Genomic DNA, 24,338 nt, shown 5'->3' with positions numbered 1-24,338 from the left:
TGCCTCTATGTACGTATCGTGGGACAGTGCTGATACTTGATGTTGGTGTATACCGTATAAAGATATTATTTTTATCTGCCACAACGATTGAGCTTTCCAACTTTCCGAAAAGAAAAATATCACCGTATGTCTTGGTGAAGTAATCAATAGAATATTTGTTCGCGTAGGAATACTGTACCGATGATTTTATATTTTATCCTAACAGCAATGTAATGGCATAACGGTGCTGAAAACACCCCAAGAAATCATTCTCTGATAGAAGTATATATCAGTATCAGCATGTTACCCACTGTAGTAAAGTCATTCTATCCATTTTACGGAGACGCTTATCCTCACAAGGGTCTCGTGAGTGCTGGAGCCAGTCCCAGCTGTCAAAGAGTGGGAGACGGGGTACACCCTGAACTGGTTGCCAGCCACTCGCAGGCCGCATATAAACAAACAACCATTCACGCTCACATTCACACCTACGAGCAATTTAAGAGTGTTCAATTAACCGACCATGCATGTTTTCGGGATGCTGGAGGAAACCGGAGTGCTTTGGGGGACAAAAACCTATGCAGGCACGGGGAGAATATGGAAACCCCACACCGGCGGGGCCGGGGATTTGATTTCTCAGAACTGTGAGGCAGACGCACTAACCAATTGGTCACCGTGTCGCCTCCCTGTACACTGTCAATATTGAACGTGCATATCCGTATCTGCACTGTACTGCTACATGAATTGTTTTCCCGTCACAACAGTTGCGGTGCTCTCCAAGGTGCTGAAAATAAAATATGATGATCTGGCGGTAGAAGAATAATGATTTTGGTATCTATCACATCATTATCTGCCATGGTGTGATATCAATAAATATTTGACAGTGGTGTATTGATACTATTGTGATTTAGATTTGTCGTCTCACCACTGACCCCATCCCCCCCACTCAAAAAAAAAAAAACATTCCTTAGTGCACCCTAATATCAATATCAGTATGTATCACATCAATATTTGTTGCGTTATAGTGTCAATATTGTTATTCTGAGCTCTCCAAGGTGCTGAAAGCAATTTCTGGCGTAGTGACAAAATAGTGATGTCGGCATGTTTCGCATCATGATATCTCGTGGTATGGGTTAAATTTTAATGTTTGTGTAACGATACTGTGTTGCGATATCAATATTTTGTCCGACCGCAACAATTATCAGGAGTATCTTGAGGTTAATATCTTATCCCATCATTACAATGGATGAAGGTGGTGAAAATGCCCCAAAAATCTTTCCAGTGGGACGGAATATTCATTATCAGCATGTATCGCTTTATTATAGGTTGTAGTACAGTACCAATATTTGATATTGGTTAATTAGTGCTGCATCGCAATACTGATTTTATTACTCTACGCTCGAAAACAGAAAAACATATTTCAAATATTGCAATAACTTCATGGATCAATTCGGAATCTGGGAGAGTAAAGTATCGATATTTGATGTACTGTATTGTGATAGCTTGTCTCAAGACTACCATTCATATGCTGGTGATTAAAAAATATCGCCCTCATGTATATTTTAGCAGCGTTGCAAAATTTCACCATTTAGCGGATTATCATGAATCCATATTTGACGTTGATATCGCGACACCGTATCGTGATATTTCATCCCGTCCTGAATACGGCGGGTCTGCCCAACATGATGAAAAGAAACATCGCAAATATTCTCTGGTGGTGCATAAATATTGTAATCGCCCTATCGCCATTTATTGATACTGTCGCTGTCAGACGATGACATAAAATATGTAATACATGATCATAATTACATTATCTAGACATTTGCAGCCTATCACAGAAAAGCATTTCCAAAAGGCACAACGCGATGGCCTGGCACATCATGTTCTGCTTTAAGCTTTTTTTTTTTTCAGGCTGCTGTCCATAATCATAATCATAATAATCATATATAATAACAGTGGAGAGCACGTATTGTATTCTGCTGTGTGACTTTATGAGCACAGCAGGTTGTCGCGTTCAGAAGGCGGCTAGAATTGTAGCACGAGATGGGTGTTGCCACTTTTGTGCACCGTATGTGCCGTGTTCCAGATTGTGTACAGAGTGCACACTCCAGTATTACTTCAACCATGGAGCCGGACTTCATGTACTCTTTGCGAGTTTTTGTCAGTCCGTGGTATGCATTCAAATTTTTTTGTGGAGGTTTTATTTTTCTTAACTTCTCAGTCTTGTAATACATTATCATAAGTTACAGTATCCTTTATTGATCTCTAGAAGAGAAATTAAGGTGCTAGAGCAATTAAATACAATTAAAAAAAAGGAGATGAAATTAAAAATAAATGAAACCAAAAGAAAAATGACTGAATGTACAACTCGTACTACAATGACGACTACTAATTCTGTTAGTGCTACTACTTATAATAACAGTAATAAACTAGCAAAATCCTAGTGTACACGTCAACATGATACAAATTAGATATAAATTGTAGTTCTTGGGCCTTGATGGAGGTCCTTTTAGGTACAGTAGTTTTAAGAACGCGGTTTCCCTGTACCGATATCCATCCATTTTCTTTGCCGCTTATCCTCACAACGGTCCCGGGGAGTGCTGGAACCTATTCCAGCTGTCAAAGGGCTGGAGGCGGGGTACACCCTCAGCTCATTGCCAGCCAATCGCAGGGCACACGGAGACAAACAGCCGCACTCACAATCACACCTAGGGGCAATTTAGAGTGTCCAATTAATGTTGTATGTTTTTGGGGATGTGGGAAGAAACCGGAGTGCCCGGAGAAAACCCACACAGTCACGGAGAGAACATGCAAACCCCACACAGGCGGGTCCAGGACTGAACCCGGGACCACAGAACTGTGAGGCCAACGCTTTCTAGCCTATCCACCGTGCCGCCCTGTACCGATATCTCCTTGATTAGATCTAAAGTAATTTATGGATAAAATCACATTCAATGCAAGCATTCAACAACTTTTCCTCCATTTCTAAGCGAGTAATGCATGAATCTTAATGACAAAATTTGGGCACACGCAGGAATGAAGTGAAATCTGATTCTGATCTGGTCTGGTCCGGCCTCAACTCACTTTTGATTTTTTTTATTCTGTTCCCCGAAGTATTTTTAAGAGCGTGCTTTGCAATACTTCACCTTTATTTGAAGTTTCAGTACTTTTCAGTAGTAGAGTATTTCCGGTGTGGGGGGGATTTGTTGTGCGTATAACTTATGATACTCAAACCGTCCGAACGCCTGGGTGGAGGTTTGCGATTTGAATCGGCACTCGTCAGAATCGCAGAATTTTGTATTTGTTAAGTGACATTTCTCCAGACGGCCGATGTTCCCTCCGCGGTAAAATAGCGTTGTGTCGCATTTTAATTTTGTAACTGCTGGCACCGCTTTCTGGTCTTAACGGTGTGTGTGTGTGTGTTTTTTTGCGTGTTCCCAAACTGCTGTCTTGATCAAAGAGCAAGACAGTTTGTCCCACACAACACAACAAGGAAGTGAATCATTAATGTACGCTCAAGTAAGCGCCACTTACGCTGCTGTTGTGAAATGACCTTTATCATGATGCTAACCCTCCATTCCCCACGACTTCTGCCTAGCAACAGCTGATCATAAAAGTGAATCTGGGCCATTTCAAGCAAAAGGTCGCATTCGATAACAACCCACTTTGACTTCTATGGGCTTCCCCGTTCTGTAACCCTCCAAAGTTGGATGACTTCCTGTTCCTGCCGTCTTCCGCTTTTGTTTTTTCCTTATGGTTCGGCTGAGTTAAGGAAATAGCGTCGTCGAGAGCTTGAGTAGTACGTTTTTTTGTTGTTGTTGCTGCCTTATGAATTCGGCCCAATCGTGTAACGATGAAGTTAATCCGATTACTTATAGTTTTGTGGTACTCCTATCAGACAACTATCACAAAATAGCTAGGTTTAGCTGAAATGATCAATCCCAGTTTTGTATCTGTTATTTTCATCTTCAAGGTTGCTGACGATGAGTAGGAATTTCGGTACCTGCAAAATAATCCCCCTCCCCCCCCCAATTCTGCAGTTTTAAAACCCGTGTCTGTTTGATCTAAAGAGAAAAAGTATTGTAGTTCCTCCCCCGTTATGCATCCCAGCCGAGGTTGTTGATTTTGATGGGAGGCGGCGGTGCACCGGCTCGTGCAGCAACCTGAGATGATGGCAGGCCCGTTTTCTCCTTGTTCAACTCATCTTTTATTTACACACCTCGCAAGCAACTCAAAATGCGCTTTCGTATGACGCCAGCCAAGATGTGACCCAGCCCAAGCCCACAGACCCAAAATAATATGGTTATAGACTGGAAGGTTTTCATATCAGTGGTGATGGGTCATGTTTCCCAGTCTAATTTTAGCAAAAATCAAAGCTATCCCCTCGAGTGGACCAAGGCCTACATTCTTGTCGCCTTGTCCAAAAAATACAGTAATAAACTATAGTACACTTTAAAAACAATAATACATACAGAGAAAATTATAGATGATTAGTTACCCTGTGACGGCACAGTGGATCAGCTGGAACATGTTGACCTCACAGTTCTGAGGTCCCGCGTTCAATCCTGTGTGGGTTTTCTCCGGGTACTCCGGTTTCCTCCCACATCCCCCCCAAAAATATGCAACATTAACTGGACACTCTAAATTGCCCCTAGGTGTGATGGTGAGCGCGGATGTTTGTCTCGATGTGCCCTGTGATTGGCTGGCAACCAGTTCAAGGTGTACCCCACCTACCTCCTGCCCGTTGACAGCTGGGATAGGCTCCAGCACTCCCACGACCCTCGTGAGGATATGCGGCTAAGAAAATGGATGGATGGATAATTACCCTGTTTAGCCTTGCATTATGATAAATCTGGCAAGAGATGATGTTGAAATTTTAGGGAACACACGCACACACCTTCATGTCCAGGGAGGCCAACCACAACATTTGGTTTGAATAATAATAATGATTCTGAGCAGACCACCGGGACCACTGGTGACTTTCTTTTCCCCCACCCTCCCGCTGTCCCACAGTTTTTCCCCTGTAGCCACTTGAAATTCCGCGCACTAATGTTGAACTTCCACAAATGACCTTTGCTGCCACGGCCCGCTCCAGCGGCTCAGGGCAAACAGGCGGGTGACCGAGAACAAGGGAAAAGCACGGAGGAGGCGTGAACCGAAAGGTTGCCGCCCAAATACCGGAGCCGTGTAGTCAAATGTCATTTTTTAAAATCATGTTTATATATATTTGTGGGGGCGGCACGGTGGCTCAGCTGAAATTAGTTGGACTCACAGTTCTGAGGTCCCAGCTTCGATCCCGGACCCGCCTGTGTTGCATTTGCATGTTCTCCCCGTGCCTGCGTGGGTTTTCTCCGGGCACTCCGGTTTCCTCCCACAACCCAAAAACATGCAACATTAATTGGACACTAAATTGCCCCTAGGTGTGATTGTGAGTGCGGCTGTTTGTCTCGATGTGCCCTGCGATTGGCTGGCGACCAGTTCAGAGTTGAACAATTGACAACTGGGATAGGCTTCAGCACTCCCGTGACCCTCGTGTGGATAAGTGGCAAAGAAAATGGATGGATGGGTGTATATATATTTGTGGAAAGTGTTGCAAGTAGCAAAATTACCACGCACTTGTCAATAGTCTATAAAATCAGCTGACTATGCACGGATAACATGTAAACTGAATATGTACTATATATTTAGATTTGAATGTGAACAGCAGCTAGCATAGTCATCAGCATTGTATGTAGCAAGAACAAAATACAGCCCATGTATCAAATAGTTTATAGGTAAGCAGTTGACTTGCAGCTAACTAATAAATAAACAGAGGACTGTGCTATCTCGGTACAATATAACTGAACACAAAAGGGGCAAGCGAAGTAAGCAGCATTTGTATGTGATGGCGGTACATCCAGCATCATGTGGATTTTGGAGACTTTTTCCACGTTCCCTTGCTGTTAAAGTGCTAACTCTTTCACTTTGGGATGTTTTTCGACTCTCCACCACAGCCGGTGCCGACTGGCTTTTTTTTTTTTTTTTTTTTGGGGTGGGGGGGAGACAGATTTCTTCCTGATTCCTTCTGCTCCTTTTGCGACTGGTGTCATGCATTTGAGTCATCGAGTGATGATGATGATGACGGTGGTGATGCATTACCACATTAACGGTACGCTTTCATTGCTCAGCGACTCTCCGTTCTTGTATTTTTATGCCTTAAATGTATGTATATTTTGTCGCAGAGGCTTATTTGCTATAGTACTACATTTGCTCCTGCTACTGCAGACAAATTCTTTGTGTGTTCTAATAAACTTGGCAAGTGCTTCCGATGTCGACTTCTATATTAGGTTTTTGAGCCAACTACTGTCACTTGCTTGTCGTTGGTGGTACAGTCAAGGGCCTCCAGGGAGCTTCCGAGCTGCCAGAGCCTTTATCCCTCCTGGGGGAATCCTGGATTTAGCCCTCGTGATGGCGTTCCCCCGACGAACGGCAACGGCTCCGACTTACACGTTCGAGTAGCTGCCAGAATGTCGACTAAGAGCAGTCAAACGAGAGTCATCGAGGCGAGGCCTGAAAAAAAAAATAGAAACATGGCTTCTTATTCTTATCTAGAGAAGAGATGGTCAGTGTCTTCTATCTGTCAAGACGCCTGAAGCGAGATCCGGTGTAACGCCGGCTGTGGTTCTTGACCGCGTGGGTTCGGCGATAATGAATTCTCCGGCAGCTGATCAGAGAATGCGGCCCTGCTCGAGCTTGACCCGGGTCGTGTCCTTTTGTGTGCTGCGTGGGCAACGGAGCATGAGCCAAATGAATATGTTAGCTTTGTGTCACACTTAAAAAAAAAAAAAAAAAAAAAAAAAAATGGATTTCACTGTCTGATGATGTCGTCTGATATGATGTATTGACATGAAATCAGTCATTTTGGTTTGACACACCTATAATAAGTTAGCAGCTGCCCATGGAAAGTTGGGGTGGGGAGTGTGGGGGAAATCAGCCTTGACACCAGTCACACCAATTGACATGACATTGGGTGATCATATCTATCATCCATCCATTTTCTTTGCCACCTATCCTCACTAGGGTCGCAGGAAGCGCTCGAGCCTATCCCTGCTGTCAACGGCAGGAGGCGGGGTACACCTTGAACTGGTTGCCAGCCAATCGCAGGGCACATGTAGACACAAGAGCCACACTCACAATCACACTTATGGGCAATTTAGAGTTAATGTTGAATGTTTTTGGGATGTGGGAGAACATGCAAACTTGGGTCCGGGATTGAACCCGGCACCTCAGAACTGTGAGGCCTTTCCAGCTGATCCACCGTGCCCATATCTATCATAACGTGCTTAAAAAAGTTTCAAGGACCAAGGCCCAGAATGAAACAGTAGGTCTGCCATTTTGGTTTGAAGTAGCCACATTCATTTTGTTGGAATGTTACCAAAAAAAACAAAAAAATCTGCACCTGATGTCAGTTTCAATGTAAAAATCTGCGGTAACTGGATGCACAAAAAAAGACTTGAGGACCCATGGCTAGAAATAAAGAGAGGTCATTTTTTTCTTCAAATCTTGAACAAAATTCAGCTCCTTGAGAAACTCTTACTAAAGAATTCAAATGTGCTCCATTCGGAACATTTCTCTTCGAAAGATGTTGAATATACGTTTCCTTTTTGTACTGTTTCGTTTGTATTTAGTACATAGAAAACCATGCAGACAATAGAAAATAATCATATTCAACTGAAATTTGTCTTCCTCTTCGGGTTTAGCTACAGAAATAAGTAACAAAAAAAGTACATTAGCTTTTCTCAAGGAAACTCGTTAATGGGGTAAGCTAATATTGACCAGATAGAGTGCCCCCCCCCCCCCCAAAAAAAATCGTGAGCTCTAAAATGTTTTCCCGCAGCAACTGTCATCATTTCAAACTGAGACAGCGTCAACGTTCCCCCAATCCTCTCGTGGCCGGCGTGCCACGGCGCCGCTTCCATTACGTCGAGTGACAGTCCATAACCTTATCTTCCTACCCGGGGAAAAAAAAAAAAAAGCTCCAACGCTCATGTGAGGTGTGGGGAAGATAAGCCAGATTATAGAACATGCGATCCCAATGCTGACGTTGACCTGTCACTACTTTTTGCTCTTTTTTTTTTTTTTCCCCCCACCCCCGCGTAAAGCTCTAGATGAATCCAGGGGGCTGATATGAGATGAGTGCACGGCTGTCACATCCGAGTCCAAGTGTTAAACTCCATCCTCCCGCGTGTCTCTATTTCCTGTCAGGAAGGCTAACGCACGTAACTTCGGATGCACACGGACAGTCGAGAGGTTACGGTACTTTTTGTTATGACGCTATGAATCCAACACTTTTAGTTTCGTGTACGAAGTGAGACAAAAATGTAGATGTGACTCATTATTATCAATCATATACGCTAGGAGCCAGCTCGCAACGTTGATCAACAGAATGAATATTATGTTCGTTGAAAAAATTGTTTCATGGTCAATCGTCAAACTTCTCCAACAAAATGACCAAAAAATTATTTCAGACTCAATTAATCTGTCCGTGGAAAAGGTTGGCCTCACACTTCTGAGGTCCCGGGTTCGATCCTGGACCTGCCTGTGTGGAGTTTGCATGTTCTCAATGTGCCTGCGCGGGTTTTCTGCGGGCACTCCGGTTTACTCCCACATCATAAAAACATGCAACATTAATTGGACAATCAAAATTGCCCCTAGGTGTTATTGTGAGTGCGACCGTTTGTCTCCATGTGCCCTGCGATTGGTTAGCAATCAATTCAGGGTGTACCCCGCCTCCTGCCCGTTAACAGCTGGGATAGGCTCCAGCACTCCCGCGACCCTCGTGAGGATAAGCGGTGAAGAAAATGGATGGACGTATGGATGGATAATCTGTCTGTTTTATGTTACTTAAATTTGGTGGCAATCTGACAAAATCTCATGGATGAATTTACATTTTAAGGGTTTTTTTTGGGGGGGGGGTTGTAGGGGAAAGTGCCAAAATATCTGCTTCAAACCTTTTAAGATCTAGCTTCCGGGATTTTTTTTTTTTTTTTGCAAGTGAATTTATGATCGACCAAATGTTGTGTTGCTAAATAAAATAGGTTTCGGGAGATTCCCAATTGATGCCATTTTCTTTCGCATTAGCGTGAATTTTAAACCTCAATGAACTTAATACATCTGTAATGCTTGCAAATATTCCGTCGTGACTGAACAAGACCACACCTGCGGTGAGCAATGAGGCGTTCTTGTGTGTGCGCTCCCTTAGAAGCCTTTTCAGGGTAGGGAATGAATATTTTACATTGACCTAAAAAAAAATAAAAATCGCCACGAAGGCTGAAAAAAGCTGATGCATCTTAAAGGCCTCTCCCATATATTCCTCTGTGATTTAGTCTACTTTTTTTTTTTTTTTAAACGATACACGCTGTTGGAGGTAAACAAGCCCAAAAACAGGAGAAAATCAATATTTGTAAAGTTTCAATGTCCAAGCGCGGGTCTAATAAGACTTCTTCATGGACTCTCTGCCTTCTAATGAATTTTAAAATGGCGTATACGTGTGTGTGTGTGTGTGTGTGCGCGCATCACACATTAGCAGACAGTGACTGGCAGATCTCATTTGCCACTTAATTTTCAAGAGCGAGAGCACCTCAGCAACGCAGCGATTACAGCTGCCGGACGACGTCGGCGATTCCTCGAAGGAGTCGGCCCGCACTACTTCTTCCACTTTTGTTAGTGTTTGATTGGTACTTATTTCACAAATTCCGTGATTAGCGCAATTCTGTGTGCTTTGTGCAGGGCCGAAACGAAAGGCAGGCCAAATTGACACCGATTGATCAAAATGAGACTTCAACGGCGGCTTCAGACTAAATTGGCTGACTTCCAGCATGTTCCAGGAAATGGATTCTGGAGACTTTTTTTTTTTTTTTGTTGGTCGACTGATAATAGACCTGCCCATCAAATATCTTGTCTCGAAATGAAACTTGACGTCAGGGGCTAACTTCCCCCTCCCTCGCAAATCTTTTGGACGACATTGTCGTTTAAGGACACCTGGAAATGGCCAAAATGAACAGAAAATGTCAGCTTTGAAGCAAAATGCCAGACTTTTTGCATCTTTTTGGTTTGGCCTCCTGAAACTTTTTTTTTTGTGGGGCAGCTATGATAGATTTTCATATTAATAAGTTAAATTAGCTTCAGGGGAGACCTAAAAAAACAAAACAAACAAATCTCTCAGACAACGATTGTCTTTGAAGGATCCCTTCAAATAGTCAAGATGACCCTAAATTAGCATTTTTGTGGGTCAACTCGTGAGAGACACGCCTCCCAAATTTCATGCTGCTGAGTTTAATCAGCAGCTCAGGGATTCTTACGACAATTCTTCAACTCTTGCCACCCGACTTGGCATCACAAAGAGAAAAGATTTAATTTTCATCCTTAGATGCGCTATGAAATGCCTTCAATCGAATGACAGCCAAAAACCGTAGGCATGTGTGCATTTTAGCCTATTAGCACGTTAGCACGCTACAAGTTTTTTCTGCAATATGCACTGAATCATTAGCCCCATGTGATTGGGGTTGTACTTAATTTATGGGTTGATTAAAACAATCCTTGATAACTAAGGATTCCGTCAATTGTGGTACGTGAGGGTTGATTAAATCATGTCTTAATTAATCATGCCTTGAAATGATTGCGCAACTTGGCTGCCACCAGCTATGAAGCCCCCCCCCACCCCCAGTACACCACCTTCCTGGACACAGTTTAGGTCATCAGACAATGAAGTGATTGTTATTTTTTTCCCTCAAATTACCCCTAAGCTATAACACTGTGTTGAAAGTGTTTGGTGGTTCGATTGTAATTGTTTTGTTTGCACTTAAATCCTTAACGCGCGTGCAGATTTCAATAGATTATTCAAAGCCTTCTTGCGTTGCTTTAACAGGGAAGCCGCCGATGGGCCGCCTCGCTGCTTGGGTTGCGGTTCTGGCCGCCCTGTCGGCCTGCAGCCGGGCCGGAGGGCACAAGAGAGGCGACGCGGACGCAGGGAGCATCCCGCAGACGTCCTTGGAAACGCCATCCATGGTAAATAACAACACATCAATATTATTCATTTAACCCACGGGGCCTAACACGCTTTCAGGTTGTTATTGCTCATTTTTGAAAAATTTTTCTCGCTTCTTTCATTGTATAATTTTTTTTTTTTTAATCTGAAGTTAGATCTCGTCAGTAGTATAAAATATTCATTACTTATGTTTTAAAGGCCCTTGAAAGTGAAAATAAACGTAGTGTCGCTAACAGCCCAGCAACAACTGGCAATGAAATTCCACTGCTCGTCCCGGAAATATGGATATGTTACTTTGTGCCGCATCTTTCCCACAATTGTACCGGATAACCAAACTAAGGTGCTCAGTTATTATATAGGGGAGGGGCCACTCAGGCCGGGTCCAAGGGCGCAACCTGCATAAAAAAATCTGGAAAAGTGATATTTGAGTTCACTTTCAAGAGAAAAAGTTCGAAATGATGAACTCACACTCATGCTGTTATATATATATATATATATATATATATATATATATGGATGTTTTTTTGAGTAATTCCATTTTTAAATTATTTCTTTCACTGTATGCTGTTTTGATTGCACTTTTAAAATTTTAATTTTTTTAATTTTTAAATGATTTCAGTTTTTGAATGCTTTTAATCCCGTATAGCACATTGACTTATCTTGTGTATAAAATGCCCTATATAAGTAAATTTTGCTTTGAAAAGCTTTTCCTCACCACTATGATCATCTTTAATACTGAATTTACGACAGGTCGTATAATAAACCTGTTATAACTCCCGCGCTTACACATAAAACCGAACGCGAGGAATGAGAACGGACTTGGTTGTCTGGTAAGGAAACAATTATTTATTTCATTTCTGACACAAGCGATATTTGTCGTATGCGCCCGCAGCGAAGCAAAGCAAAGCGGCGTTTTATGAGCGTGAAATGCACCGGACACACTTTAATCAAAGAGCTTCGACCTCTGCAGCACCTTGATTATGCTTAATAATTTCTGTTTTTACACCGTGTTTATTTGCCGGAAGGTTTTACGGGGATGGAAAGAGTCACCATCGAGGCACTCGATGAAGCTGGATGGTCTTTTCTAGTTTTAATGGCAGGTGGTCTAATAAATGTGCTCATCGCTATAGCTGTAGAAGTATTTTTTGCAGGTTTTCTGTCCAGATGTTCGCCGACTGCTTTCTGGCTCAGAGAGAATAAAGATAACTCACCATTTTTGCTTTCATCTAGAGAAAAAAAAAAAACAACCCAACAAACCAAAAACAAAACAAAACATCTTGTCCATCCCTGTTTTTCATTCATCTGTTTGTTAGAAGACCATTTTTTTTTGGGGGGGGTGGGGGTGGGGGGGGTTCTCGGAGAATGACTGCAAGACGACAGACCATTGCGTTTTTTTGCTTCCAACGGTGCGGTAAACAGTTCCGGCCGCGACTGAAATGGCCCAAAATTGTAGACCACCGTGTTTTTAGTCATTCTGATTGTTGGGTGACCACTTTCTGAGTCACAGACAATGACGCAAGACTACTAACCGTTCCGTTTTTCTTTCTGAGGTGCGGTAAAAATATTTGATTCCGTCCATCCATTTTCGACGCCGCTTATCCTGGGTTAGGATCGGGGGAATCCATGCATCCATTTCCTTAGCCGCTTATGCTCACAGGGGGCACGGGGAGTGCTGGAGCCCATCCCAGCTGTCAACGGGCAGGAGGCGGGGTGGACCCTAACCAATCGCAGGGCACATTGAGCCAAACAGCCGCACTCACGATCACACCTCGGGACAATTTGGAGTCTCTAATTAATGTCGCGGGAATATTTTACTCAAATAGCCAAAACAACAACAAAATCTAACAATTAGTTTCAAAACTTTTAGTCCATTAGTTTGTTGGCAGACCATTTGCTTGTTTACAGAGAATGACAAAAGACAATTTACCATATTACATTTTTGTTCCTGGGGGTGCATAAAACTGTTCTGTGAGACAAATAGCCAAAATAATAATAACAATACTTAAAAATAGCAAATTTTGTACAACCACATTTTTTTTGTTTGTTTGCTAGCAAATGGCTTCTGGGAATAAGGAGAGTGACTCTATGATGATGGACATTTCAGTTTTTGTTTCTAGAAATCAGAAAATCCTTTTATCCATTACTCAAGTGGACAAAAAAGAAAAGAAAAGAGAGAATGAATTGTGCACATTGTGTAAAAATTGGGGCACGCCATCTTTTAGCGCCTTTTGTTAGCAAGCTATTTTTTAAAACATTCAAAATCTTCAAATGTTTGAAGTTTATGCATGAACCAAATAATACGTAACAAAAGTATCCTCTTAAACATTTTATGGTAATGTAATATTTTGCTGTATCTGTTGCTATTATCCAATCGAAAAGCCAGGCCGGTACCGTCGTTTGGGCTCCTCCTCACGCCTGCATCCGTTTATTCCCGAGCTAACCGTCGTGCGTGGCTTGATGAGCTCTCACCTGGAGAGAAATTGAGGCCAGCCGAGCGTTGCCCTCCGGATGATTGCGGTGTTAAAATGGCGTGGCGTTGTCGGCGAGGGAAAAAGCGGGGCCGGCAGGGTCCGTTCAAGCGTCAGGTGCCGGCGCGGCGGTTCTCCTTTTCAGAAGCGCCGACCTCCCCGCTGCTCATTTCGTGTCCTGGCTTTTAATTTTCACACAGTGCACTTGAGGTGCACTCGGGGGTGCTTGTGGCTGTGACCTGCTATCTGTTAAAACACTCATCTTACCTCGGATTTGACCGCGGGAAGCTAACGTAGCAGAGCCATCGCGCCGAACCAGCCACGGACGATCCGGATCCAGGTTTTTTGTTTCCAAAAAGACTCTGGTTTTGCCACCCGAGAGTCCAACGACGCAAACTGCAAAACTGGAAGTCGGAACTGCGGCCCATTTAACGGTTTAATTGTCTTTTTCATTTCCTTTTGGCTTGTCCCGTTAGGCGTCGCCACAGCGTGTCATCTCAGATGAACGCATATATTTGTTTGGCACAGTTTTACATATAATGGTTCCCATGTTTGATATTGCTTCATCGCATATTTAGAAAAATTCTTGGCTATCAGGTGTATAATTTGGTGCCAATTTGCACTATTAATTATTTCATAAAAACATGACTAGGATGTTCACTTTTGGTGTAACCTTGTTGTTTCTTTGATACACACCATGGCTACCACCATTTAAACTTCGATGGCTGCAATAGAAAAAATTAAATCTGAGATTAAGAAAAAAAAAAGCATTGGTCTAATTTGGTCAAATCTATCAATATTTCATGGAAGATGATAAATAATGTTCAGTTACGCCAACGTGCAGATGCACTGGCGCCTCAGATGAAGCACTACTTATTCTCTCAGTCCATCTCTGATTCTCATGTTTTGATGTTTTTGTGATCGGGGATGTCCGGTTTCACGCGGGAGGCCATCTTGCAAATGGGAGTCGGCCCAGTCTTGCGCTGATGAAGGAGGAGAAGTGCTATATGCAAGAATAGATTGCCCGCTAAACCTTTTCGATCAGTAATTTCATTTCCATCCATCCATCAGTTTTCTTTGCCGCTTATCCTCACGAGGGTCGCGGGGCGGGCTGGAGCCTATCCCAGCTGTCAACGGGCAGGAGGCGGGTTACGCCCTGAACTTTTCGCCAGCCAATCGCAGGGCACGCAGAGACAAATCACGATCACACCTCGGGGCAATTTAGTGTCCCATTAATGTTGCATATTTTTAGGATGTGGGAGGAAACCGGAGTGCCTGGAGAAAACCCACGCAGGCACGGGGAGAACATGCAAAGTCCACACAGGCGGGTCTGGGATTGAACCCGGGACCTCAGAACTGTGAGGCCAACGCTTTACCAGCTGTGCCACTGTGCTGCCTCTTTTCGTTTGTGATCTTAAAAAAAAAAAAAAAGTTACCCTGTTGTAATTCCAAACAGATGTCAGGACAACCACTTTTTGATCCGGTTCTGAAACCACCGTCGATTTAATCTGAAACTCCAGAAAGGAAAAAGCAGTTTTTTGGGTTTTTTTTTTTAACGGCTATTCTCTTGCGCTGTGCATTGATCTTTTGATGCCCGGCGAGATATTTACACTCAACGGCGCTCCTCCTTCGCCTCCTTTTCACTCGGCTCATTAAGAAGCCCGTCGGAGCCCGGACGAATTAGATAAGCGCGGGTTCCCGACGTTTGGAGTAAACGGCACCGGGGGGAACCGCCAAGTGACGGAGATAGATTATCTTAGTGAAAATAGTCCGTGATTGATCTATTCTCTTTTGCCAAACCTGTCAGACAGCGTAGGGAGACGCTGTTTATATCCCGGCAGCTTGGAGGGGGTTTCGGAAGTCCACCGTTTGACACGCGAGCAAACAGGGGTGACGCATATGTCAACAGACTAATTAAGAGGAAGCAAAGGGAGTCTTTGATGCGGACATTGTCTTCCTGTTTGTCCACCCTGTCATCATTTCAAGGGGAGGGGCTTCAATTGTTAGCCACTTGCCACTGTAATAACAACCCCTGGTGTGTGTGTGTGTGTGTGGTGTGTGTGTGTGTGTGTGTGTGTGCTCTGCTTGCAGGAGAGGGTCGAGGCGGCCAAGAGCATCGATCAATGTGAGTACACGCGCTGTGTTTAAATCAAACAGCAGTTTTGCACACCGGCGACACCTCAGCGCTCTGTATTTTTTTCCTTCATCTCACTTGCGCCGCGACGTTCTCTTTGCCTTTTCATATTGCTGGGTATGAAAACAAAACGACTTTCATAAAATGGAGCTGATGTTTTATGAGCTGGAAAAAAAAAAAAAAAGTCACATTTCTCACCTGGAAATGTTCCGAGGTGAACTGCACAACGGTTCCGCGTATCTGGTTGGTTGTTGTGTGAGTTGGAAAATTAGCAAAATTGAGGATTCAGGCCAAATGATGTTTGGTTCCGGTTATGTCGACAGTTATGACCGGAAGGAAGTCGTCCGAGCTGTTACTCGCGGGAATTTTGTTATTGCACACGTGTAAAATTTCACACATAGGTCCTCAACATGCCTTTCAAAATTGTCATTCTATATGATTGTTCACTGCATCTCAACTAAATGGGTCGTTCATGACGGTTCTCACAGAAGGCTGTCAGATTTTTTACAAAAATAAAATCAGCTTTTTTCGCACGATTGCCCATAAAGTTTCTCGACCAAATTGTTCCACAGCCAAGTGCCTGAAAGTCATTCAAACGCTTGAGTTGTGTAGTTAATCGGGGCTTTTTTTGGGTCACTTTATTCATATTCCGAGCACAAATTCACATGGGAAATCAGACGTCTGTTGTGCGTTCCTGTTTTTGCAATATCCGCTTCACACCTTGTCGCCCCCCCCCCCCCGTCAAACTCATCCGTCATCTTTTATTTTGTTGAGTTCACCCATTGTTCTTTGGCTCATTCTGTTCCTTACCCTGTTGTTTGTTTTACTCAATTGACAGTGAACAGCGCACTCGTGTGTGTTTATGAAAGTTACAATTTTAGCCTTTGTCAGGTGACTTGTATTTATTTATTTATTCATTGTTTCCCGGGCGCTAATTGCTCTTGTTTTTTCCTCGCAACAAACACCTGCCTGGTAAGATTTTCTCGGAGTGGCGCGAATCCCGACAGGAAACAGGTGTCTCCTTGACAGACGTCAACAAGCAGCAGCGTGTGAATTTATAACAAGCAGACACACACGCACAAAAGATGACAATAAATAATGCCCCCGAGGTGAAACTCGGAGACGACAGTTTTGTGTCACTTTTATTTTCCGGTGATTCACTTTTGGCACGTTCATCAACTTCTTTGAATGTTGAATAGCAGTAATACGGAAAGCAAGCTGTTAATATTTTATCTTGCGTGCCGAAGCGCTGCTACGTCAAAGCCCAAAAGCTAAGCAGAGCTGCAGTGTTGTTGGTTGCGCACATGAGCTTCGGATAACTGACGCACAAACGCACTCTGACACCCAAATAAATTTTCTCTTACCTTCTCCAGTCGCCTTGTTACTCTGATTTAGGGGAACGCAAACATGTATTCATGTCGACACAAATTAGCTCTTGTTACGCCGCCTCCCTCTATTGCGGGGTGTGCCAAGACAATTTTTCTCCTTGCACTGTGTTCTATGTTAAGTATACCCTTCATCCAGCCGTACATTTTCTTAGCCGCGTATCCTCACAAGTGTCCCAGGGAGTGCTGGGGCATATCCCAGCACTCAACAGGCAGGAGGCGGGGTACACCTTGAACTGGTCGCCAGCCAGTCACAAGGTGCCTAGAGATGGACAACAATCACAATCACACCTAGGGGCAATTTAGTGTGTCCAATTAATGTTGCGTGTTATATTTGTAATTATATGCTGAAGTAGATGATGGAAACAGATGACAGCCACCCCCAAAAAATACATGTAACTGAGTTTAGCTGCCACAAGAGGGAAGCAAAGCACAATTTTTTTATTAGACAGGGCTATGACCGGACTAAATCATGCTCTGCCACTCACCTAAACATAGTTCCTATCTAGCAAGATGGTGCAAAGCAAAATGTTACATACATACTAGGCTGAAATACAAAAACAGTGAATAGGTGACTTTTTCAGTGAATAAAAGAGGGAATGGTCCCCATAAAAACGTGTGAAAAAGTGAATTCACAAATAGTGATATGACAGTTATGGGAACAATGTTATGTTTTTTTTAATATAAAATGTTGTTTGCTATTGTGGGTTGCAGTTAGGTCTGGAATTGTACTTATAATTGTGATTATTATTACAGTTCTTTAAGATATTAAATCAGATATGCGCGATTTTCAAATGTGAAAAAAATTTCCATCTGCATGATTTTTACAATGCCATGGGCTCATTTTCAACATGTATTTAATGGGAAGACACCGAGCCAGCATTAAAAATATGAAAGCATATCCTGCCAAGTCAGCATTGTTACCTTTTTTATCCACTTTTTTATGCAGGTATCGTTAATGTTCATAGCTCGCTAATAACATGTGTGGCATCATCATAATGAAACCAACTGGCTTACTCCCTTTTTCCTCTCCGCCAAGCCTGTCCTGTCATATGAGGCCAAAACAGACATTATGGAATTTTCCGATTTCCCTGTTGGGACTAATTACCTGAGCGGCTGTTTGGATGCCAAGCGGCAGCCTATTGTCACAGGCCTGCACCCGCTACACTTTGCGCACGTTGAGCGTGTCGGTTTCGCATCGCTTTTTATTCACTTTCTACTGCTGACTTGTTTGCATCACGTGATAAGGATGGCATTAATCATGCTGGCCCACTTTAGCGCGAAGACGCTCTTTTTCACCGTGCAGATATTGTGACATTTCAAGGCATTCTTTTGAAATGTCACCCGCTGTGCGGCACTTGTGTGTGTGTTGGGGTCTACGTATGAATCATTTGTCACAAACGCTGATTCATCCAAGCAAGTTGGCATGGTTTGAGCTCAGAGGACTCATATTTTCATACACGTCGCATCTGCAGTCGAGCACAAAAGCTGCTACATCTTGATTTTCATGAGCGTGTTTAACTATTTGGCAGATCGAAGTCGGGCGTACCACCCAACAAGTGTGAAACTAAACAACCAGTTAAAGCCAGTTCTGACAATTTGTGTTAACGAGCCCCGTTTGCACATCCGCAAAAAGTGAGAAAATCTTTTCAGAATAAAAGCAGAGTGCAGCGGCAAAAGTCACAAGTCATTAATTTAACAACAAAGGTGTGATTTTGCAAGGCAAAGTTGCAATTTACAAAAACAACGATTACTAATATTTTCTGTCAACATGGTTTGTTGTATTTTCACGACAGGTTTTCAGCCAGTTAAGAATACATTTTGAAAGAAAAACAGAGTTTTGTCCCATACCGTTAAACATTTAGAAGGTGATAATAAACGACGATACATGGAAAAATGAGAGACACTCTGCATAGAGGATCCATATTTAATGCCGAAGTCGATGTTTTCACCGATAAAAAAGTGGTCTGTTAATTTGCTTCCGCTTGTCTTGGACAACTGGATCTATACATGGATCTGGTGAGTAAACCGTTGAGATTTACACAGAAAAGTTCGACAGTGTATGAAAGTCTGGATGCATACAAATACTTAGTTGCTGGATCTGTTATCAATCAGGAATAAATCCCACGTAGTGATGGACCCACTAATTTTTTCAATACAAATACCAATATTTAAATAAATGACCGCTGGTTTTACACAAACTCGCATGCATTAACTATGACTGGAAAAAATAATTAGGGCAGAGAGTTGTCTCCTCCGTACACGGAAGCGTACTGCGGCCACACGTTAACCTCCTTAAAACGTCTCTTCTGTGACAGACGGTTTTTCTTTTTTTTACATACGCTTTGTTCTCAAATGAGTCAATTTGGCATTATGAATACTTCTTTTTCTTCGTAATTTGAGATTAAGAATAATTCCTACCTGAAATGAAGCGGGCGTGTGTGTATTTGGTTCATCACGTTTAATCGCCGAAATCCATCGATCTTTTCTGGTCTTTTCAGAGGGTGTTCTTTACAATGATCTCTTTGAATATCTGTCTCGTCCGTTGTGGCAACCAACAGCACGACAGGTCTCAGGCACTGTAAATATTCTGTTTCCCGTTCAATGTTGAGCACCTCTTTTTGACCGGCAATGTGGCGCCGTGAAAACGGTGACGTGTCACGTGTACGAGCTCTACACTGTTGCTGTAGAAAACCTCACCAAAAGAAAGATAGATCTTCATCTTCATTAGGAAAAAAAACATTTCCACCATTTACTGCTTTTTTTTTTTTTTAGTAAGGAGTAATTGAACATAGGTTACATTTTTCCCCCTATATTTCTAGATGTAGAGCATCTTTATTTTTGTGAACAGGACATAAATTTCGATCCCCTACGACTGATTAGGTTTATTCAACCCCATCTGCTTGTCATATTTGTCAAGAAAAAGCACCGTTTTTTGCTACGTTTGTGTGCTACATGAGATCCCGCAGCTAGCCGCTAGCTCATCTCCCCCCCCCCCCCCCCGTCGACGCAAAGCACAACAAGGTGGACGGGCTTTAAACAAAGCTTCATTTCACTTTTACGACTTTGATAAGGTCTCGGGATGTCAGGGTGATCTTTATGGCCGCTCAGCTTAATGAAATCATTCCTCCTCTTCCTCTTCTTCTTCCTCTTCCACGTCGGCGAGATTTACGACGGAGCCTCGCAAAACTTGTCTGAGCTCCAGCGGTGAAAATTAATTCTTCTAACGCAGCAGGGAGGGAGCTTAGCTTACTGGCAATTGCTGGACAAAGTAAGCAGACATAAACATTAGAAATAACATTATTATTATTTAGTCCCGCTTCCATATTTTTCAATTTATTTGAAGCACTGCGATCTTTCCTAAAAGTAGCACATTTCTGACTTTGAAAGCTTTTTCCCCCAACAGGTTTCTGTGCATATGTGAACATTAGAAATCAGGTTCATTGCTAGCAATTTACTCCTCTTGTTCATCTTTTTTTGTTTCTTTGTGTATTTAAAGGCCCCAGGTTTTTCAAAACATGGCACATTGCTCACTTTGAACGGACATGAACATTAGAAATCACACTCACTGTTCGCTGCTTACTGCTGTTGCTCATCTTTTAGTTGTGTATTTTAATATGGACTGTATCGAAAGGTCATCAGCGTCACTCACGCATAGCAGTGCTGACGTTGAATGTGCATACATGAACATTAGAAATCATTCATTTTTCAGCAATTTACTTCATCTGTCCATCTTTTGAACCACATTTTTGTGTGTATAATGTCTATTTTAGGGTACACGTTGTGAGCCAAATCATTTCAATGGCAGAAGTAAGTTTCTGTGCAGATGTTAGTATTAGAAATCATGCAATTTTCCAACACCTTGAGGCCCCTGCTCATCTTCCTAAAGAGTATTTCAAGTGGTATTAGTTGTAATTAGTATAACATATGGTTTTAAGGGCGGTATGGTGGCGGAGCTGGATTGCGTTGGCCTCACAGTTCTGAGGACCGAGCTTCATATCCCAGCCCTCCCTGTGTGGATTTTGTATGTTCTCCCCATACCTGCGTGGGTTTTCTTTGGGCACTCCAGTTTCCTCTCACATTACCAAAACATGCAACATTAATTGGACACTCCAAATTGCCCCTAGGTGTGATTGTGAATGAGGCTGTTTGTCTCCATGTACCCTGCGATTGGCCGGCAACCAGTTCGGGGTGTACCCCGCCTCCTGCCAGTTGACAGCTTGGATAGGCTCCAGCACTCCTTGTGACCCTTGTAAGGATGAGCAGCTAGGAAAATGGAAGGATGGAAACATCTTTGTATCGAACATTTTCAAGCGTATTCAAAAGCCTATGATCTTACCCAAACATTTGAATAGCAAATGAATGAACATTAAAAATAATTCTATTTTTTTTCCCGCAATCTTCCCCTTCTGCTCATCTTTTTAAAACACCTGTTTCTTCATTTAGGTGTATTTAAAGGCTCCTGTTGAACTCAAACGTAGCACATTTGCGACCAACGCAGCCGTCCGCCTTCGCACCAACGTCGCCAGCTGTCACGCCTGAAACGAGCGATCTCTATTAGGCGGCTGGCTCGCATCCAGCCCCGCCACCTGTTTGGCGTGCGCCGCTGCAAACCTGACAGCTCATTAATTGGGGAATTAATTGTTTTGTGGTGACAACACTTAAGGAGATCTCACGAAACTCCCATGCAGGATGTTGTCAGTGCGTTCAAAGCCACGTTGATTCTTTTTATATAGAGAATATTCCCCCCCCCCCCCCCCCCAGTATTTTGGCCTTTAAAAAACAAGCTAATTATAAACATAGGTTGAAATTTGATTCGGTGGCCAATCCGTCGATCGTGATCTACCAGTTGATGCCCCCCCCCCCTCCAAAAAAAGCGCCATCCATCTCGTCGCTTGATTCGGGTGTGGCCAATCCGGGCCTCTTCTGACATGTCACTGCGCATATGAAGGTATATATAAAATATATATGTATATAAGTTGCTCATCTTTTGGTTGTGTATTTTAATATGGACTGTACGGGGCCTCATATAAGTATGGTCTATGTAATGTAATAATGTAATTGTTATCATAAAATGTAATATGTATATATAATCTACCAAGATGGCTTCCTATAAAGCATCTGTCATTGTCTAGCCACGGTACAATGGGAGTGTGTTAACTATTAATATAGTATAATATGATGTTAGGATTGAGGGATATTATGGAATGTTACAAGAAAAACAGTAATACTTGCGTGACTTTTCCAGAAAAGTCCGAATATTTTAGAAAAGGTGAAGTTCTAATATGAAGAGAAAATATTCGTCATGATTGGTCATCAAGTCCAACAGCCATTTGGACCCTTGAGGGCCACCGTTGTTCTACTTAACTACTGCAACAGTCTGATGGCGCTTTGACGTCGGAGATTATTTGAACTTTTCTTGCGTTTCTATTTATGCCCCTACGTGTCATTTTATGACTTGCCCCTTGCAGAGTCGAAGCACATTAACAAAACGCGATCGCTTTACCGCGTGTGTCAAAAACCTGCCATGTCGGGAGTTTTAAGACTTTCAGGCCATCTGCTCTGCTGCCCTGCACACACACACAGGTACCACGTCATCGCGCAATCAACACAAACAAGCAAACAGCAGCAGAAGGCGGGCTGATTAACTTGTTATGGAAGTGGCGCTTGTTTCCTGGTGATAACGAGATCAATTAACCCGTTAGCAGCGGTCCAATAATTGCAGGTGCACGCCGCTAGTAGTGTAGCACGCTGATAAACGTCATGTGTATGTATGTGTTTGTGTTGTGATTTCCAGTCATCTCGTCAAAATGTCTTCAAGCAAATGTTTAAAAAAAACAAAAAAAACCCCAAGATTTTAATGAGTGAAAAAAAAATTGAAAAAAAGGAGAATTTTTTGGGGGCAATATTATTATGAATTTGTTGTCAGAGTTAATACTACATTTTTTCGTTTACTTGTGTAATTTATTCTATACTTATAATTTTATGAGTCCTGCAAACCTTTTTTGTAAATTGAAAATGCAATTCCAGTAAAATTCATTTTCTTAAATTTGCATGACTTTTTTTTTTTGTTGTTTTTCCCCATACAATCACGTCTTCACTGTTGTAAAGTTGTCACTTTTCAACTCGGTATAGTCATTTAATAGAGGGAAATATCAATACGTCTCTGAGGAAATATGACAACTTTATTCTTGTATAATTCTGCCTTTTTTCCTTGCAAAAAAGTATGACAAGATGTAGATGATTTTTCTGGAGCAATCTTTTGAAAAAATATATAGAAAATTGGAATTTAACAACATTTTCTTCAGGTTTTTTCCTGTGAATTCCTCTTTTTGGTAAATTTGTACTTGCCCAATTTTATTCTGGGTTTATTGTTAAAGCCAGTATTACAACTTTTAACTATGTATTTAACTATATTTAACTACATATTTATATTAACTATTCTACTTTATAATTCTTAATATTAAACATTGTTTTCCTCTCAAATGTATGACTATATTCTTTAAATTTTACATTATAATGTTAAGCCTTTTGCCCCCATCCCCCCAAAAATGGAAAAAACTTTTTCTTGAAATTCGTATTTTTTTTCCCTGCAATAACATTTCTTAATCCTTTTATGATTCTGGATGTGATTTTTGTCTTCATTTATTTTTTGGGTGGGGGTGGAAAACAATTTTTTGTTTTATTCCCACAAATTTAGAAAAATAACTAAAAACCATTATGCTCATAACATTACGGCGTTTTAGCACGTAAAAATACACCTGCATTCTTGTAAATCATGTTTTTTATTTTATCCATAACTTTTAACCACCAACTATACGATCTTTATTTTAGAGCTCTGTTTTGTGTAAGATAAATAATTTGACGAGTGGCGGCAGCCGACTTTGATCTTCAAAAATGTCCACGCCACGCTCACAATTTCACAATTTTTGTCTGCCTCGCAACTGACGACAACAAGGCGCATCAAAGACTTGATCTATACTCTCGAGTGTCCGAGAATAACTTCACGGTGGCGCCATATATACGGAAATCTATTTTTAAAAAGTGTGTGATCTTAGGAGCTCAAATGCATGAAGATTCATCAAGGAAATGAGAAAAAACTGTGCAGGTGGCGCTTTCTTGGGAATGAGATGGTTGAATAATGTATTATTGCGCGCCTGGTAAATAGCATCCAGATGGAGGCGGGCGGTTTGCGATAAAAGCAGGTCAACAAAACTGGTCACGCTTGGCATTGGAGTTGTTTTTGTGAAACTCTAAAGCCATGTAAAATTATTTTTTTTTCCTACCATAGTTAGATTTGTTATCAGCTTGTTTGTCCTGTTAAAAGAGTTACAAGATTCGCTCTCAAG

At 42.2% G+C, this 24,338-nt stretch overlaps 1 protein-coding gene across 1 annotated transcript in view; it reads left to right on the top strand.

Annotated features, from left to right (window-relative positions):
• Nucleotides 1-24,338, top strand: part of fstl4 (follistatin-like 4) — a 167,412-nt gene that overhangs the window by 50,868 nt on the left and 92,206 nt on the right. Inside the window, exons 4-5 of the mRNA XM_061803890.1 lie at nt 10,883-11,022; nt 15,562-15,595. Coding sequence (XP_061659874.1) covers nt 10,894-11,022; nt 15,562-15,595 — 163 coding nt within the window. The 5' untranslated portion in view covers nt 10,883-10,893. The remainder of the gene's footprint in view (nt 1-10,882; nt 11,023-15,561; nt 15,596-24,338) is intronic.

Source organism: Syngnathoides biaculeatus, chromosome 18 (assembly GCF_019802595.1).
Source record: "Syngnathoides biaculeatus isolate LvHL_M chromosome 18, ASM1980259v1, whole genome shotgun sequence".
Taxonomy (NCBI): domain Eukaryota; kingdom Metazoa; phylum Chordata; class Actinopteri; order Syngnathiformes; family Syngnathidae; genus Syngnathoides; species Syngnathoides biaculeatus.
The sequence above is the reverse complement of the archived record's forward strand: the minus strand, read 5'-3'. Positions and strand labels throughout refer to the sequence as shown.